Raw genomic sequence first — 17,574 nt, 5'->3', positions numbered from 1 at the left:
GGCCCCCAGGAGAGGCGGCGGGGGCTGCCCCCAGGCTCTGGGCTGGACCAGCGCTTTTAAGGCTGGCTCCCTATTTGTGGTCAGTGTCTAGTGGTCCTCCGCTTCCCTTCCCTTCAGTTGGACACTGATTTGCCAGAGCTTTCTGAGGTCTGGATGGCCAGAGAGGCTCTCCTATCCATCTGACAGCCAGGCGGTGGTGGGTGAAGATCGGGTAGCCTCAACCGATTGATCTGTAAAATGGGGTTGATATAGACCCTAACTCGCAAAATCATGGTGAAGAGCCTGGGATATACAGAAAGTGGGTGCAGCCACAACAAACCCTCAACAAATGTGCGTTCTCCTTCCTACTCAGCTCTGTCACCAGCTCCCTGTGGGAACTGAGGCAAATCACTGAATCTGTGTTTTCATTTCCTTACCTGAAAGTGCTCAATAAAAGGGGAGTATTCTTGATGGAGGGATGAAAGAAACCCAGCAAAATCTTAGACTCTCCAGGCAGTGGATTGATGAGGGAAAGCTTTTCTGGCTTTCTTTTGAGGCCGGGACTGGACAGAGCACTAGCAGAGGTCAAATTCTTTCTCTGAGAGTCTCAAGATTCTCTCTCCCTTCATTTTTTTTCTTGTTTCATTCAATCATCTTTCATTAAGCACCTACGAAGTGTCACAGATTGTGGTCCAGGTGCTGGGGAATTAAAAAATGAATAATTCAGTGAGTCTATTTGGATGAGCTCCTAGTCTTGTAGGGGACACAGATATGTATAAAAATGACGACCATAGGCAAGACTGGGGCTGTGATCGAGGGAATGTCGGAGTGTCCAGTGGGGGCTAGAGAAGAAAAAAGCAGAGAAAGAGAAAGAAAGAGAGAGAGAAGGGAGGGAGCATAAAGGGAGGCAAATTTCCAAAGGAGTGAAAGGAAAAATAAGACCTGAATCTGACCAATGACAGGGCTTCCCATATTCCACGTGAAATTAATGCAAAGGAGATCCATATCTAGCCATAACATGGTTTTAAAAAAGAAAATCATGAATAAAGAAATATATTTAAAAGTATTTTTTTAATTAATTAATTTATTTTTGGCTGCATTGGGTCTTCGTTGCTGCACGCGGGCTTTCTCTAGTTGTGGCGAGCGGGGGGCTACTCTTCGTTGCGGTGCGCGGGCTTCTCATTGCGGTGGCTTCTCTTGTTGCGGAGCACGGGCTCTAAGCGCACGGGCTTCAGTAGTTGCGGCTCGCGGGCTCAGTAGTTGCACCTCGCGGGCTCTAGAGCGCAGGCTCAGTAGTTGTGGCACACGGGCTTAGTTGTTCCACGGCATGTGGGAATCTTCCTGGACCAGGGCTCAAACCCTTGTCCCCTGCATTGGCAGGAGGATTCTTAACCACTGTGCCACAAACAGGGAAGTCCCAAGAAATATATTTATAAGTATTATGCAAAAATATTAAATTTCAATGTAACAAAAAACAGTGATCACATTTTGGGACAAATAAAATTATGTATTCAAGAAATCTGTAATTTGCTGTGAGAGATAGATGAAATTCTCCCTAGGGCTCAGTTTGGGGGTCCAAAGAGATTTCTCCACTCACGGGCAGAGCTGCAAGTTTCCTGATATGTAAAAGCAGCAGAAGAAAAAAACAGCCTAAACTGAACAAACTCTTGCCCATTGGTTCATGCCAGCTCTCCCCAGCTTTGCCCTGCTCGGTGCACTCATTCCATACCTCCTTTCAGTGTTCCAACCCTGGGTAGTGCTGTTTACTTTTTAATAACTTTAATGAAATGAAACCGTCTCCTTGAATGTCCCTCTCTACATCGCAGGCAGTCTCTTGGAGCTAAATGACCCCAAGGTCCAGCCTTGGTCCAGCCTTGGTCCAGCCTTCATGCTCAGCTCTCTTCCTCCTCTTTCCTATCTCTGTCCTCTCTGGGTCCTGAGTTCTGGGAGAGCTTAGACGGGCACCTTCACAGTCCTAGAGAAATCCCAGGTGCCAGCCCCGGTTGACGGCATCAGATCACAGACAACAGCCCCCCTACCTGCCCCAGCATCTTAGCCTTGTTTTCCCCAGGAAAGGCTCAAACGTCAGAGTAGCACTGCTGGGTTCAAATCCTTGTTCCACCACCTATGCCATTAGTGACCTCGATTTCCTTAACCCTAAAGTGGGAACAATAATAACTGTCTCCCAAGCATTGAATTATCTCTTGTAAAGTGCCTAGCAGCCTGCCCAGCTGGGAAAAGTGCTCAATAAACAGTACCCATCATCGTGGCTGTTGTCACCCCAGAGAAGTGCAGAATGAGAATGATTTCCTGAATCCGTGACAAAACCTGGGGTTTGTGGTACAAGTGAAGCACCCGCTGCCATTTAAATCCCACGGACTTAGCAGCGTTTGCTGTCCCCAGAGGGCGTCACTCCCCTTCTCGATCTGCCACCAGAGCAGAACACTTGTCCACTTGACTTTCTCTCTGCTTGCCATCTGTAATATTTCCTCACCTGTCTTTCAGAGCACTCAAAGCCCTCCAAACTTTTCATCTTTTTTTTGGTTCTCTCTCACCAGATAATAAAAAGAGGTAACCTCCTGGTTCTTAAAGAGTTCCAGAGTCCCTTACCTCCCAGCCAACAAGGTCAAGGGCCAGACACTCATTCCTCCATTCAACAATACTCAAATATTAAAAAAATATATTCATTTTTATTTATTTATTTATTGGGCTGCGTAGGGTCTTAGTTGCGGCATGCGGGATCTTCTCTAGTTGCCCCACTGCATGTGGGCTCTTAGCTCCCAGACCAGGGATGGAATCCGCGTCCCCTGCATTAGAAGGTAGATTCTTAACCACTGAACCACCAGGGAAGTCCCCAACTACATTCAAACATTTATTGAGCGCCTACTGTGTGCCAGGCACCTTGCTCAGTGCTAACCATAACATTAACCGTAGTCCTACTCAGGCTGAAATGGGTTAACTTTCCTCCCAGGTCTGACTGTGTGGCCTCAGGCAAGTTACTTAACCTCTCAGAGTCTCCATTCCTCACCTGTGAACTGGAACAATAATATCTGCCACCGAGTTGGGATTAAATGAGACCAACCACTCCCCTGCGGCTGGAGTTCACCGTTGGTGTTTACGGTGTATATGGACAATTGCCAGAAATGATTTGGATTCCAGGCTCCAGATACGTTTCTTTTTGTCTTTGCTTTTTCAAATCGTTTGTTTTCCTAATTGCCAAAGCATCTAGAATTAAAAAATGAGTATCCCCCTCAGCCCTCGCGACCTCACACCGCAGAGGTAACCAAGAGCAGAGCGCATTCTCCCTGACCTTTTGTCTTGCATTCACACAAATACACAAACACTCAAGGGAATTGGTTTATTATGTTTCATCTTACGAAAATGGAATAAAGTATCTAGACTGTGCAACAACCTTGCTTTTGAAGTAACAATGTATTATTACTTCAGTTTCCTTTCCGTGCTTCCATCAAATACGTATTTTAACAAGATCCGGGCTCACGGTCTGGCAGCAGGCGCTGCGGTTCTGCAAGGGGAGGGGGCGGAGATCCGGGCTCTCACCCCTCCCTTCCTAACCCTCCCTGCGTCAGGGCCTCACCCGCCCCGGCCCCCTCCAGCCTAGCCCCCCTTGTTCCGGACCTCTCTCCCCGCCTCTCGCCCCAACCCCCTTCACTGGGCCTCCTCCCCTTCCCCGCCCCCCCCACCCCACGGATCCCTCCCCCTTCTCTCCGCGGGCCCCTTCTAGGGCCCCCACCCCGGGTCCTCTTCCCAGGCCCCTTTTCCCGGCTCCGTCCCCTGGGCCCTCCAGCCCCTCCTCCGGGCCCCTCCCGCGAGCCCCTCCCCCTCCCAGGTCCCCCATCTCTCATACCCCTCCCCCTCCCGGGACCCCAGCCTCCTCACGGGCCCGGGGGCGGGGCGGGCGTCGCGGATCCCGGGAGGCGCGGCAGGGGGCGCTGCGCTGGCCGAGGCGCGGCTGCGGGCGGCGGCGGCGGCGCCAGGAGGAGGCGGGGGCGGTGGCAGGCGGGGGGCGGGGAGCCGAGCGCGAGAGGGAGACGAGCGGCTAGACATAGGCTCCGAGGCTCCAGCGAGCGAGCGACGAGCGAGCCCGGGAGGGAGGGAGCGAGCTAGCAGCCGCGCCGCCGCCTCGCAATCCGCCGCCATCCCGCCGCCTCCGCGCCCGACCGCCGCCCGACCGCCATCGCCCGGCCCAGTCGCGCCCGCGGAATCAGACCAGGTGGGCCTGGGGCGCGGGGCGGCGCGGGGCCGGGGCGGCGGCGGCGGCGGGCGCGGCGCTAAGATGGAGGCGGCGCGGCCCGGCCGGCTTTGTCTCGGCGGCGGCTGACTGACAGCGGCGCCCGGGCCCGGCCGACCTTTGTCCGCGAGCACCGGGCTCGGCCCGCCCCGCGCCGCCGCCGTTGGCCCGCGGGGCCGGGCCGGGGGCGGCCGGGGGGCGGCGGGCGGCCAGCTCGCCATTGTTGTGGCGGCGCCGCGCGGCTTGGGTTCGGCTGACTGCGGGGTCGGGCCGCTCCCCCCGCCGGGCCCGCAGCCCCCGCACCCCGGGGCCGGGCCTGGGCGCAGCGCGGCTGGGTGCCTCCGGGGGAGGGGCCGTCGGGGCGGACAGGTCCCCGGAGCCCCCGGAGTCGCCTTTCCGCCCCTCATTCCGGCGGCCGCGAATGCCTCGGCGGTCGGGGGCGTCGGGGCTGGTTTCCTGCCGCCCGGCCCCATCTTGCTTCCTAGCGAGAGCGGCTCCGGGTTGCAGAGCAGGGGTCGCGGCGACCCTCGGGGCCGGCGGTCGGGGGTGGAGTCGCCTAGCCTTTTCGGGTCCCCCCGGGTGTCCCCGAAGTTGATGGTCAGGGGTGGCTGGCCTGTGTGCCAGGGACGGGGGGTTAACAGCCGCCCAGACGGCCGCGGTTTGAGTGCGGGAAGAAGAGGATTATTTTCAAAACACTTAATGCTCTGTTGCTGAAAATGTTTAATAATAAACAGGATGTCGCTGCTCAGGGCCTTCCAGATGGGTTTTTTTTCCTCCTTTCCTTTTTTTTTTTCCCTACCTCTGCCTTCTAAGTAAAACCTAGCACTGTTGAAATCGCGGGTCTCTGAAGAGTGTATTTGCCTACATAAAATTGGAAGGCGTTTTTTTCCTTTTCTTTTCTCCCTCTTTCTAAATATCGTGGGAGGTCCGAGCCCACCTTAGGCAAGCCGAGGAGGTGTTTTTCAGGGGAATGGTTCGCTTGAAGGAAGTGGGAGAAGGGCTGGGGGAGGCTCTCCGGAGTGTGTCATTTGCTAAATGGCTGCCCGGGAGAAACCTTTAGAAGGCTTTGGTTTACAGGATTGTTAAATTGCCCCTGAGATTTTTTTTTTTTCCTTTAAGGTTTGGTATACATTTTAAATGCTTTGTATATTATAATCTACTTTGGTTTTTGTAATCATCCGTTTGAAGTCTTAGCGTGGTTTCTCCGAATACAATTGCAGCCATCTAGCCCAGTGTGCGCAGTGCTGTGGTGGAAGGAGGGACTGGGGAGGCCCAGGCTTTGGGGTGCAAATCCTGCTTCTGTCGGAGAGCTCTGGAATTCTCGGAGCCTTCATTGGCATACGTAGGGACATTGCATCCTCCCCCTGAAGATGGTTGAAGGACCTAGAAGAGGGCCTGCTACACAGTTGGTGCTTAATAGTTGCTTCTCCTGTGGCTGTTTGTATGCCTGCCATCAAGTCTTAGGGTGGAAGTTAGCCACTTGTGGTGCCACCCGTTGTGCTGAGCCGTCAGGTGGATGCCACAGGTGCTGGGCTAAGGCATGGCCAGGGGAAGACTTCAGGGCACAAAACATCACTGGGTTCTTGCTTATTCCGTGCTGGGCCTCTGTGGGGAGACAAGGATGGGAAAGAGCAGTATTTGGAGCCCTCAAGGACTACATAGACCTGGGCTGTGTGGTGGTAGGTCTCTGTCCTTGGATCCGAGGTGCCTGCCTCTTCTGAGGCTGTTCCTGCAGCTCGGGTTAAGGCACAGCAGAACAGTACAAGATACTAGATGCTAAGGACAACAAGCAGAGGCCCAGGGAGTCTCTGCCTCTTGAGGATAACTGTTTTCCTTTGGGGATGGCAGAAAATCATTTGCTTGTTTGGGCAAGTGTGTCTCTTGGAGCCTGGATTCTGGTCCTCATTGGGTTACCGTACGGTTACCGTACACAAGTTTCAGTCTCAGCTCCTGCATCTGTAAAATGGGAATAATTAAGTCTTGCCTTGGGTATCTGTTGGGTCCCTTGAGAGCCTCACATACTATTTGCAGCAAAGCACTTCTGTCCACGGGAGGATGATGAAAATGTATGTTTTCGGTTACCTAGTTTTCTGGGTTTTTTCTCCTAGTTCCTGATCTTTTTCTCCTGTTACCTTGGTTGGTGGAACCACCTCAAATTCTATCCGCAGCTAACGTTTTGATTTTGCCTGGAAGCACCAGAATGGCCTAGAAGAGCTAGGCTACCCAGCCAAATCTGGGGTGTGTGCTGTTTATGGGAGACCATAGGAAGGACAGGCTAATACTCAGGGAGACTGACCCAGCCTTGGTCACGGGTGAGGGCTGAGGCCCAGGTTACCTCTGGGCCAAACCTGTAGCTGTTTGTAAAGGGCCTTGGAGACAACTCTGCTTGGACACACGGTGGTTCTGCAGTTTAGTGGGAAATTTGTTTTGGTTCATTTTGGCATTCCCGCAGACATCTTGGTTGTGTTGTGTTGTGTCGTGTTGTGTTTTTTAAACCTCCTTGGAACCTCCTCCTGGCTGTGTGACTGCGACATTCTAGCGGGTCAGGTCATCCTTTTCCTGCTTCCTGCCTCTTGGCCCATTCTTTATATGTGATTTCAGTCTGGCTCTGCACTGTTGGTTAGCTGGTTGGTTAGGGGAGGTGATGAATTAGCTCCGTCTCCCATAAGCCTTTTTGATTACCTGTGAATTTCAGTTACCACTGGCTCCCTAATGCTGCTTGCATGGTGGAGGGGCCTGTCATGCCCTGCAACATTCTGGGTCCTCTCCGGGCTCCTTCAAGTGCAAACGGTTAAAGGAGAGCCTGGGGAAGGAAGAGCCGGAAGACCTTGGGAGAGAGGAATTTCAGGAATGGCAAGTCAGAACCAGTTCCAGCGCAGTGTAGTTGCCTGGAGCCCAGCGGGATGTTTGTTATGCCTTTTGGTTGGTCCATCCCCCCACCCCCTTTTAAATTTCACTTCTTTTTTTCCTGAAGGATTATTTTATTGTGCTTTCAGGATTTTTTTTTTTTTTTTTGCCTTGCACAAAGTACTGACTCATGTTGCTAATGGCTGTATGCTGGTTGTATGTCTCTTTATTCTGCTGGTTTAGGATTGTTCATTTCTGTGTTTGTTTCTGTTTCAAACCAGAACAGGCCAGTTGGGCCAGTACACGTATTTCTAAATTTGATAATGAGGCTTCTCTACTTTCAAATGTGCGTATCTTGTTATGGGTGGGCAGGTGTTAAATAGGCCCATCTACACTAGATTTTAAAGCGATGCGTTTCCCTCTGAAGAATAAAATTTCCAGCAGAGATCTGTCGGGGTTTGTGTCCTGAAATCTCATATTTTAGTCAGGGCAAACTAGACTATCTTCTTTTCCAATCATAACTTGATTTCTTTCTGAAGATCCTTTTCTGGGGCTTGTACAGACTTGGGAACCTTGGGTCTGTCATTTGAACAAATAAATAAGGGCGTAATCTGAAAAATATATGTATATATAACTGAGTCATTTTCCTGTACACCTAAAACTAACAATACTGTAAAGTAACTATACTTCAATTAAAAAAATAGATAAACAGCGAGGATTTACTGTATATCAAAGGGAGCTACATTCGATATCTTGTAATAGTGTATAATGGAAAATAATCTGAAAAAGGAAAATATATATAACTACATCACTTTGCCGTACCCCTTAAACTAACACATACTTTAAATCAGCTATATTTCAAAGAAAAAAAGGCGTGGCCTGTGGTGCTGGAGATGAGAGCGAGGTGAGAGGTGGTAAGCCTTCTGGTGAAATAAAACTGTTTATGACAAGCTTTTGGGTGTACAAAGTGCCGTTTGGACCGGCCTCCTCCCAGACCTGTCGGTGATATCACCGAGTCTCTGTGGGTGGCACGTCGGAGTCTGCTCGGGGAGGGAGGCCTGCCCTCGTGACTTGAGCCAAAAGTCTTGGTGGAGTTTGTTCTTAACTGTACTTGTGGATTTTTTTGTTTCATTTTTTTCCGTGTGGCCTGAGCTGAGGGCTGGGTTGCTCTGTAAGGTGCCAGCAGCGTGGTTGGCTTGTGAAGCTTGTGCGTGCAGCAGGAGGTGTCTGTGGGCAAAGTGCGGTCTAAAGCTGCTGGCTGTCCTGGTCCTTCACATTCTTTTTCAGATGACTTCTTTCCGCTCTCACCTCTACAGCTGGTTTTGTAGCTCTGCTCTGTATCCTTTCTTCCTCCTTTCAAGAAAACCACCAGCCTTTTTCTCCTTGTGGTGGTGCAGAAGCGGTATGTATTGCTTTTAGAAGTCACTGCCGAACATCGGCCAGGCACGGTGCGTTTTTCCCCATTCATAAAAGGAACATTTTCACTGAAAAAAAATTTGCAAAATACTGAAAAGTATAAAGACAAAAATAAAAACAGAAATCACCTGTAACTTCACCATCCAGAGATACCTGCATTAAGACTGGTGTATTTCTTTCCTTTGATTTTTATGGGTTTTTTTTCAAAATTAGAAAAATATACTATATACACTATTTACGGATCATAGTTCCTCTTAATGTTATAGTATGTTTCTCTAAGTTACTGAAAGATGATTTTTTAATAATTGCTATTATATGGATATGCCATGATTTGCTTAATTCTCTGTTATTAGACGTTTAGGTGGTTGTTACCCATTTTTTGTTATTATAAACATAACTTTAGGGAGCATCCTTGCACGTAAACCTTGGGTTCACATTGCTGATTATTTCCCGCAAGTGGAATTTCCCGGTCGGAGGGTGTGCAGGCCCCTGCTTTGGCTCTCTCTGGGGCAGCACCAGTTTCCTCCTTGGTCACTCCATCTTCAGCCTTGGGCACAAGGCAGCCTCCTTCATGGACCACTGAGTTCTGGGTGTCTCAGTCCTGGCCAGGCCTTTTGATGAGTGGGGCTTGGGGTCTTACTCCATTTCCTGGTATGAGTCTGGACGAGTGTCTTGACTTAAACGTTTATTGTCCTGGGGACGCAGATGTGGATGCCCCACTTGTGTTCCTCAGGAGCTCATGGTCCGGTGCGGGGAGGCAAGCACCTCCTTACAGAGGCCTTCGGGAGCTCCTCAGCCCAACTCCATCATCACCCGCCTGTTGCATCATCTTTCTTAACCCTGTTGCTTTTCTATTTTTTCTTTTTTAAAATATTTATTTGTCTGCATTGGGTCTTAGTTGCGGCACGCGGGATCTTAGTTGCGGGCATGCAGGATCTTTAGTTGCGGGCATGCGGGATCTTTAGTTGTGGCATGCGAACTCTTGTGGCGTGTGGGATCTAGTTCCCTGACCAGGGATCGAACCTGGCCCCCCTGTATTGGGAGCATGGAGTCTTAACCACTGGACCACCAGGGAAGTCCCCCCTCTGGCTTTTCTTTACAACTCTTTTCACAACTTTACAGTTTTTTTAAACAATTATTTTATTGTGGTAAAATACACATAACATAAAATTGATCATTTTAACCATTTTTAAGTGTACAGTCCAGTGGCATTAAGTACATTCACAGTGTTGTGCAACCACTGTCCATCTCCAGAACTTTATCATCTCAGTAAATTGAAACTCTGCACCTATTAAATACCCGCCGCCCCCCCGCCACCCATTCCCCCTGCCCTAGGCCCTGGCAAGTGTCATTTCACTTTCTGTCTCTATGAGTTCGATTAGTCTGGGTCCCTCAGATAAGTGGAATTATCCAATCTTTGTCCTTTGGTGAATGGCTTCTTTTACCTAGCATAATTTTTCAAGTTCATCTGTCTGTGTTGTTGTGATGTGTGTCTGGATTCCATTCCTTTTTAAGGCTGAATAATATTTCGTTACACACACACACTCCACATTTTCTTTATCCATTCATCTATCGATGGGCGACAACTTGGAAATAGATTTTATTTTTAAATTTATTGAATTGTCCCTCTGCCCCGGTGGAGTGAATGAGTGTCACATGAAGCAGATTCTTTTGCTTCTGTTCCTCCCTGTGCTCTGTGTCTCACACAGAGGGCACTCCGTCAGCACGTGTAGGATGAGCGATGGGGCTACTTAAGGGGGTCTGGTGGGAGCCCACCGAGACGTCGAGCCCAGCTCAGCCTGGGTTCCAGTGGTCAGGGAAGGCCTTCTGGAGAACGTAGCAGACTTGAAGCAAGCACCTCTCGCAAGTCGTCAGCGAGCCCTGGAGTATTAAACATGTGTTTCTAAGTTGAAATCAGAAACGCGTGGGCCACGGAAGAGCGCTGGCGGGTCAGCTGCTTTCCAGAGTCTCAGGCCCTTCGACTGCGGACGTGGTGGGAGTGCTCTGGTGGGGCGGGGGCCGGGGCCACCCAGGAGGCAGGCAGGACTTCCCCTCCAGTCATTGAGTTGATTCTCCCAGCGTGCTTTGAGCTCATCTCCGTGTGGAATGGGGGGTGAATCTCACTGCAGGACCAACTGGAAAAAGGAGGTCATCTCCTGCGCTCTTTCCACGGTTCCTTTGTGTCTTTAGAGCTTTTTTCGGCAGGTGTTGTTTACATCCAGTTCAGAGCTTAGAGAACTGCTCTGTTCCAGGCCGCGCAGAACATGCAGGCCAGTATGGGAGGGCCGACCTGTCAATGGGACTGAATGGACTGAGTGTTCAGAAATAGTTGGGGAGAGTGGAACGTTGCCCTGAAGCATAAAGTGGGATTCTTTCTGATACAAAATTAATTACAAAAGTATACTTACTGGAAAAAAAAATTAAAAGAAAAAGCAAGGGTACATAGAAAAATGAAAGCTCTTCCTTCTGTCTTCCCAGGTGGTAGCCACTATTTATGGTTTGGTGTGTTTATCCTTCATGTGAATATGGCCCTTTGTAGGCAGGTTTTTTTGTTGTTGTTGCGGTACGTGGGCCTCTCACTGCTGTAGCCTCTCCCGCTGCGGAGCACAGGCTCCGGACGCGCAGGCTCAGCGGCCGTGGCTCACGGGCCCAGCCGCCCCGCGGCATGTGGGATCCTCCCGGACCGGGGCACGAACCCGTGTCCCCTGCATCGGCAGGTGGACTCTCAACCACTGCGCCACCAGGGAAGCACTGTAGGCAGGTTTTTTAAAGAGCAAAAATGAGATCATACTAGTCTTTCTTCATTTTTAAACTTATCATGAGCATTTTTCTGTACTAACATGTACAGATCTATCATACTGTTAATGTTTTAAACATAATACTTAGGAGGTTTTTAAAAAATATGCAAGTGTATGGAAGAAGAAAACAAAAATAGTTCTTAATCCCTTGGCCCAGATACTCCCAGTTGACTTTTTTTAAAAAGTAGTTAGAAAAATTCAATCTGTATTGAAATGCATAAGGTTCCTCTCCAGTCTCTCTGAAAGGAAACCATTATTTGAAGTTTCTTGTGGTTCCTAATAGAAAAAAAAATTATGCATATCATCCATTCATATATATATATATATATATATATTCTTCTTAAAGCAGGTTGCCCTTTTCAGTTAATGTCCTGGTGTGCTCCACGAGGGCCTTTTTAGATGTATTACATCATTTATTTTAGCAACTACGGAGAATAGTCTGTGGATATACTTGATTTATCCCGTTTCCTATTGGTGGACAGTTGGGCTGTTTCTAATTTTGGGATATTACACAATTTTGGTAGAATTCAGTCAAATTTCTCTTCAAAAACATGTAATTTGTATATAATAGCATGTGAGAGCATGTTCCTGTAGTGTGGACTCTTCCTGTTGAATAGCGTTTTGGTAAGAATTCTGTTAAACTCTTTTTCAAAAAACTTTGTGCCAGTTTATACACAATAGTATATGAGAGCGGGTGTTTCTGAACTGTGGGCTTTCCTAAATGGACAGCTTTTGGGGGTCATTTTGGGCATGCGCATTTCCCAAATCAAAAGCAGTGACTGTTTCAGGCTTCCTGTAGTCGGTGTAGGATCTCAGGCTGTGATTGGTGTGGACACGTGTATCAGAAATGGCGTTTGCTGTGGACTCCCAGTGCAGAAGTGGCCCTGGGCATCTCATTAGGTAAGGCCAGTGGGGGAACCGGCGGGGGGGTTGTGGGGAGGGGCACAGGAAGCCAGATCTTAGTTTGATTTTCCTTATCGACTAAAATGATGGTACTTGGCACAGAGAGCCTGGCAGAGAGAATTCAGAGGCCTCCTGCGTTTGGAGTTCTCACATAGCCCTTCTGGAGATTTCTGAGGCTCGCATTACAGCCCTTGGTAGTCTTGTTGTTAATGCATCTTACTGTGGAATTTATCCGGAGGCCTGTGCTCTGTTGTGTTCAGTTCTCAACTCAGCCAGTTGGCCGCCGGCCCCGACTTTCCCGGCCTGGTTATTCTAGGAGATCACACCTAGTGGGCGAAGTGACTGTGGAAGTGAAGCCCCTGGAAACGCCTGGGTGGTATTTCATCAGGCTGGGGCCTCTGGTGAGGTGAGTGCCCCGGGGAGGTGCCGACTGGCCCTTGCGGGCTGTTATTGTTAGCGCGAATCTAGAGAGAAATCGCGGGGAGAGTTGGGGATGCCTCGCCCCCCTCCTCTGCTCCTTTCCTGAGGGAGAGTAGCCCTTGCCTTTGATGGTCAGCTGCCTTCAGATCCAGGTTCTTCCACTTGCAAGCTGGGTGATTAAGATTATTTAATCTTTTGGAGTCTCTTCTCTTTCTCTGCAAAATATCACAGTAACGCCTGCCTCCTAGAATTGGGGGAGGATTCAGTGGGTCCTACACTGAAGTGTTTCTAAGGTGCCTGGCACGAGGCGAGCAGGCTCAGTAAACAGTAGCTATTAATGGTTCCTGGATTCAGTACTAGCTGAGGGCCTGGGGGGTTGGAGTAGGCAGGCTTATACACTTGGGGCTCTTTTGTTTACTAGATGCTGGCGTTTCTAATTGTGTGCTAAGCCCTGTGCTACATGCTGAAGATTTAGACCCAAGTCAAACAGCCCCTGCCCTCACCTCCAGGAGCTCAGACACCTTACCAAGGGCCTCCCCTTGGGGCAGGGGCATCGGGGCTCTTGAGAGGAATGAAGATGAGATTTGTTAAAGTTCATGGCATCAGGCAGACAGGAGTGTTCATTTTTGCTGTTTATACCTTCCTGGACCTTGAACAGGCCTCCTTTACTCCTTTGAGCCTCTGTTTCTGTATCTGCCGGGTGGGGATGGGACCTGCCTCTCCGTGTTGCTGTGATGATGGCACGTAGTCAGCCCGGAAACAGGACGATGTGTTGCTACTATATTGCTCAGTTTACCTGGATCTTAAAACAATGTAACAGTAACATACAGGCTTGTTACAAAAAACCCAAACACGCCAGAAGTACACAAAGCAGAAAGTAGAAGTCATTCCTTCTTGCCGCTGTCCTTCAGATTGAGAGATGATGAGTGCTGTCTTGAAAACAGTTTCGTTTTCCAGTAACGGGAATGTTTTAATTGAACGTGTGAGTTTCATCCCTGAAGTGACCACCGGAAAACAGGAGATAGGAATGTTTATAGGTGTACTTAAGACATTTCATATGTGGTTCCCCAGCACTGTCACTTCGGTCCTTTCCTGTCTTCTCAAGGAAAAAAGAAAGGGCCGTGGTAATCCTTTGTCCACCTGTATGAATCCTAACGCTGTGTTGGTCCTACTAGCGGCGGCAGAGAGTAGCTTTAACCAAGTGCTGCCCTCCAGAGATCTTAAGGCAATGTGATGAGCTTTTGATGCGGGAGTTTGGGGGAACGGGGGCAGGGTGGGCCATGTGGTCTGTGATGTGGACTTGGTAGGGGAAGGGGCAGCAGAGTCTGTGATAGTTCAGGAACTGGGGAGAGATGATGGAGTGGGACGGGACTGGGGGCTGTGAGAACAGAGTTCTGTCAGGATGGGGAAGGTCTTGTAGTGCCCGTTTATCGTAAATAACCAATGAGTAAAGTTGGTGTGCTTAGGTGAAGGCACATGTCCCTCTTTTCTTGTGCTGAAATGATGGGCTGGCATCCCTCTGAAAGCCCCTGGGCCACACTTGGCCCTGAATTTTGGGTTCTTCCTTTTCATAACTTCAGATTGGTGGCCCAGGGACTGTCACCATCCTGGGTTTCCTCTAGAGTCTGAGACTTGGAGAATAAATAGCATATGGGTTCCGGGGCTGTAGTCGTTTGGGCTTGTTGGAGATCATTTAAACCAACCCAGCCCTTTTAGCCCCCCCGCCTTCAGTATATTTTCTGAAGAAAATAAGTATTTGGTTTTATTTTCTTAAAAGAGAAGGTGGTTTGCGGGGGGGGGGGTGGTAGTTAGTTGTTGAAGAACCATCTCTGTATCAGCAGACAAGCTCCTGCATGTGGCTTAGCTCTGAGATGGCGTGATAGAGTGAGAAAGGGCGCAGGGCGACACCGCGGCCTGGTACTTCACCCCTCAGCCTCCGTTTCCCCAACTAAGTGGGGCCGACAGTGAGGACAGCCACCCCGGCGGTTGTTGGCATGATCCTCTGCACAGCTGGAATTGCTGTTCCTCCAGCCTGATGGAGTACTTCCTCACTCCATTAGTGGGAGGCATTACCGTCCAGGCGGAATGGTTTGTTGATAAGAGGTCTCCTTTGGGACACCTCTTCTGCCTCGTGCAGTCTGAAGGTGGGAGGCTGCAGGTGGAGGAGGGCTCCTGGAAGGCACCAGGGTCCTGTCGTTTTGAGTGAACTGGGTCCTGCACCCCTGTGGGCTTTCGCTCCTGGAGGGCATCTGCCTCCTGTGGTGGGTGCCTGATTAGAGGTGGGGGTCTAAGCACTGCTGGTTTCTCAGGGCAGGGTCGCAGTTCTCATCTCCTTCCTTACCTTTCTGTCTGCCCTTCAGTTCTCTGGGCACAAACTAAAAATATGCTTCGTAGAAATGTCAGGTGGTACACGAGTATTGGCCCAAGCGTAAAGTTACACGTACCGGGACTTGGGTTGTAGCGTTATCTGTCACAGCACACGGTTGGAGATGATTACACGTCTGTCTGTAGAAGGTGGGCAAATAAAATGTGGCACAGCTATGCTGTGAAATGCTAGGAAGGCACTAAAGAGTCTCAGATTGGTACGTGTTTTCTTGAAAAGATGACCACAGTGTATTAATAAAAGAAAGAAAGTTGCAGCATAATGTAGCAACAACCCACATTTGTTTAATAAAAATTGAAGACCACACACAAATCGCTGATAGTTTTATGTGGGCTGAGAAGAAAGGCGTGGAGGATATCCACCAAGTTAACATTGGTTACCTTTTGAGTTGGATCGACTAGTTTTGCATATTTTAATATCATTTGAATTTGTTATAGTGAATGTGTATTAGAAACACTTATTACTTACAGAGATAACTAATTACAGAGGTAACTCATAAATGTAAAGAAAGAGACATGCCTGTGGGCCAGGCCCAGGGGCTGGTGCAGTATTGGCTTTTTCCTGGCAAGAGCTTCCTCCCGGCTCCTTGTTTTACTCAGACCCACCCCGAGTGCCTTGGCTTCTGATGCTGGGACCCTGAAGGTTCACAGGAATCCAACCAGTTCAGTCATGTCTGTTTATGTGTCAGTGGTCCTTGGAAACTGCTTTGTTGCTCTGGTTAGAAGGAACAATCCAATACAAATCCTGTCTCCAATTTCTGTTCTCTCCTGAATCAGATTTTATAATATAGAGCATAGATTTTTTTTTTAATATCTGTTTTATTTTATTTATTCATTTATTTATTTGGTTGCGCCGGGTCTTAGTTGCAGCTGGTGTGCTCCTTAGTTGTGGCATGCAAACTCTTAGTTGCGGCATGCATGTGGGATCTAGCTCCCCGACCAGGGATCGAACCCGGGGACCTCTGCATTGGGAGTGCGGAGTCCCATCCACTGCACCACCAAGGAAGTCCCTTTTTCTTTCTTCCTTCTTTCCTTCCTTCCTTTCTTCCTTCCTTCAAGTCATTTAAAATACATGACTTCTTACTAAAAATCTCCAGTTCATATAACCAAGGGGTTTACAACTTCTCCTTTAAAAGTTGTATTCCTGGAACTTACCTGGTAGTCCAGCGGTCAAGACTCTGCGCTTCCAACGCAGCAGGCATGGGCTCAATCCCTAGTCGGGGAGCCAGGATCCCACATAGAGCATAGGTTTTGATGGCATTTGCAGAGTGCTTCTCACTTGCTAATTCACCATTATTTGTAGGTGGAAAAGGAAGGAAAAACGGAAATAGAGCTATGTGTCATGTGTTTCTTTTATTTGCCATGTCCTTGGTAAATTTTGCCCCTGGGCAGGGAGGCCTATGTGTGGCACATCTGTCCAGCTATCCATCCCTGGCTGTATATTGAAATTGCCTTTTGAGTTTTTTATTTAAAATTTTTTTCTGCTTGCTGGTAAGTTAACTGCATATTCAAAAGGTGAGATAGTCCAGTAGCTCTTTGCAGACTGCAAATAGATTTCTAGCTGGAGTCCTCTCAGGCTTCAGCTCAAGCCTGTGTGCCTGTGAGCTAGGTGGGTAGGGACTGACCCCACTGCTCATGAAGGAAGGAGCTGTAGCAGTTTAAGTTGGTCACTAGCGATGACGTTGGTCACTGGAACCATCAGGCAAGTGCTGTGCTTAGGGAGACTCAAGACAGACCCCTGTGGGTGAGGAGCCCGGAGCCCGCGCACACCCTGGGCCCACCGGACCCTGTGTTAAGAGTAGAGTTCCTACCTGATGCGGTGCACCCCGGGCCAGACTTGCCCTGCACGTTCACCACAGCCCCAGGGTACACACAGAGCCTGGGCCTACTGTGGATATTTTATTCTGGGCCTCAGGGCCCCTTGGTGGCTATCGTGGACCTCATAATCGCAGTAGCAGGTGTTTCTCTGAGTGCCAACTGAGTGCCAACACTTCTGGACCAGTGCCTAGATGTCAGACTGACCTGGGTTCAAGTTCAGGCTTTGCTGTGCCCTAACTTGAAGATAGTGACCTTGGGCCAGTCATTTAACCTCACTGAGCCTTGGTGTCTTGTCTGTAAATTGAGGGTACAAATACCTTTCTCATTGTGGTTTATCTATTTTTTTCTTGTTTCAGGGAACTGCTGTTTTAAAATTCAGCTTTATTCAGATGTATTCATTAAATTACTTTTGGCTTTTTTCTTTGTGAATTATTTCTGCTTTCCTTCGTGTTCAGTTGTGTCTTTTTTTCTGACTCCTCGTATCAGATGCTTAATTTCATTCTTTTCTGTTAGGAATTTTAGGTTTTTAGATGATTAAATTTCCTCTGAGAACAAATTTGTCTCTGTTTCAAAAGTTTGGTGTGTAGTGTTCTTTTCTCCATCTGTGCTATTTTCAAGGTATTCTGCAGCTATGGTTTTGAATTCCCCTTTGAGTCAAAAGTTTTTTAAGACGGAGGTTTGAGTTTTCCAACTGATAAGGTTATTTTTTCTTCTGCCTTCATTATATCTTATTCTGTTGCGCTGTGGTCAGAGATTTTTGCT

The 17,574-nt window shown here is 49.0% G+C and overlaps 2 protein-coding genes across 14 annotated transcripts in view; both read left to right on the top strand.

Moving 5' to 3' along the window:
• Positions 1-3,386, top strand: part of PLPP7 (phospholipid phosphatase 7 (inactive)) — a 66,315-nt gene extending 62,929 nt beyond the window's left edge. The window contains exon 3 of the mRNA XM_060300289.1: positions 2,951-3,386. Coding sequence (XP_060156272.1) covers positions 2,951-3,026 — 76 coding nt within the window. The 3' untranslated portion in view covers positions 3,027-3,386. The remainder of the gene's footprint in view (positions 1-2,950) is intronic.
• Positions 3,387-3,987: 601 nt separating this feature from the next.
• PRRC2B (proline rich coiled-coil 2B) overlaps positions 3,988-17,574 on the top strand; it is an 86,238-nt gene continuing 72,651 nt past the window's right edge. For 8 of the 13 annotated variants that reach the window (XM_060300277.1, XM_060300283.1, XM_060300288.1 and 5 more), the window contains exon 1: positions 3,988-4,210. The gene's annotated coding sequence lies outside the window, so the exon portion shown is untranslated. The remainder of the gene's footprint in view (positions 4,211-17,574) is intronic. The other 5 variants (XM_060300284.1, XM_060300287.1, XM_060300281.1 and 2 more) reach the window with 1 other exon arrangement.

The sequence above is a fragment of the Globicephala melas genome, chromosome 6, assembly GCF_963455315.2.
Source record: "Globicephala melas chromosome 6, mGloMel1.2, whole genome shotgun sequence".
NCBI classification, from domain to species: Eukaryota; Metazoa; Chordata; class Mammalia; order Artiodactyla; family Delphinidae; genus Globicephala; species Globicephala melas.
Note: the sequence above shows the minus strand (reverse complement) of the source record. Positions and strands in the feature narration are given on the sequence as shown.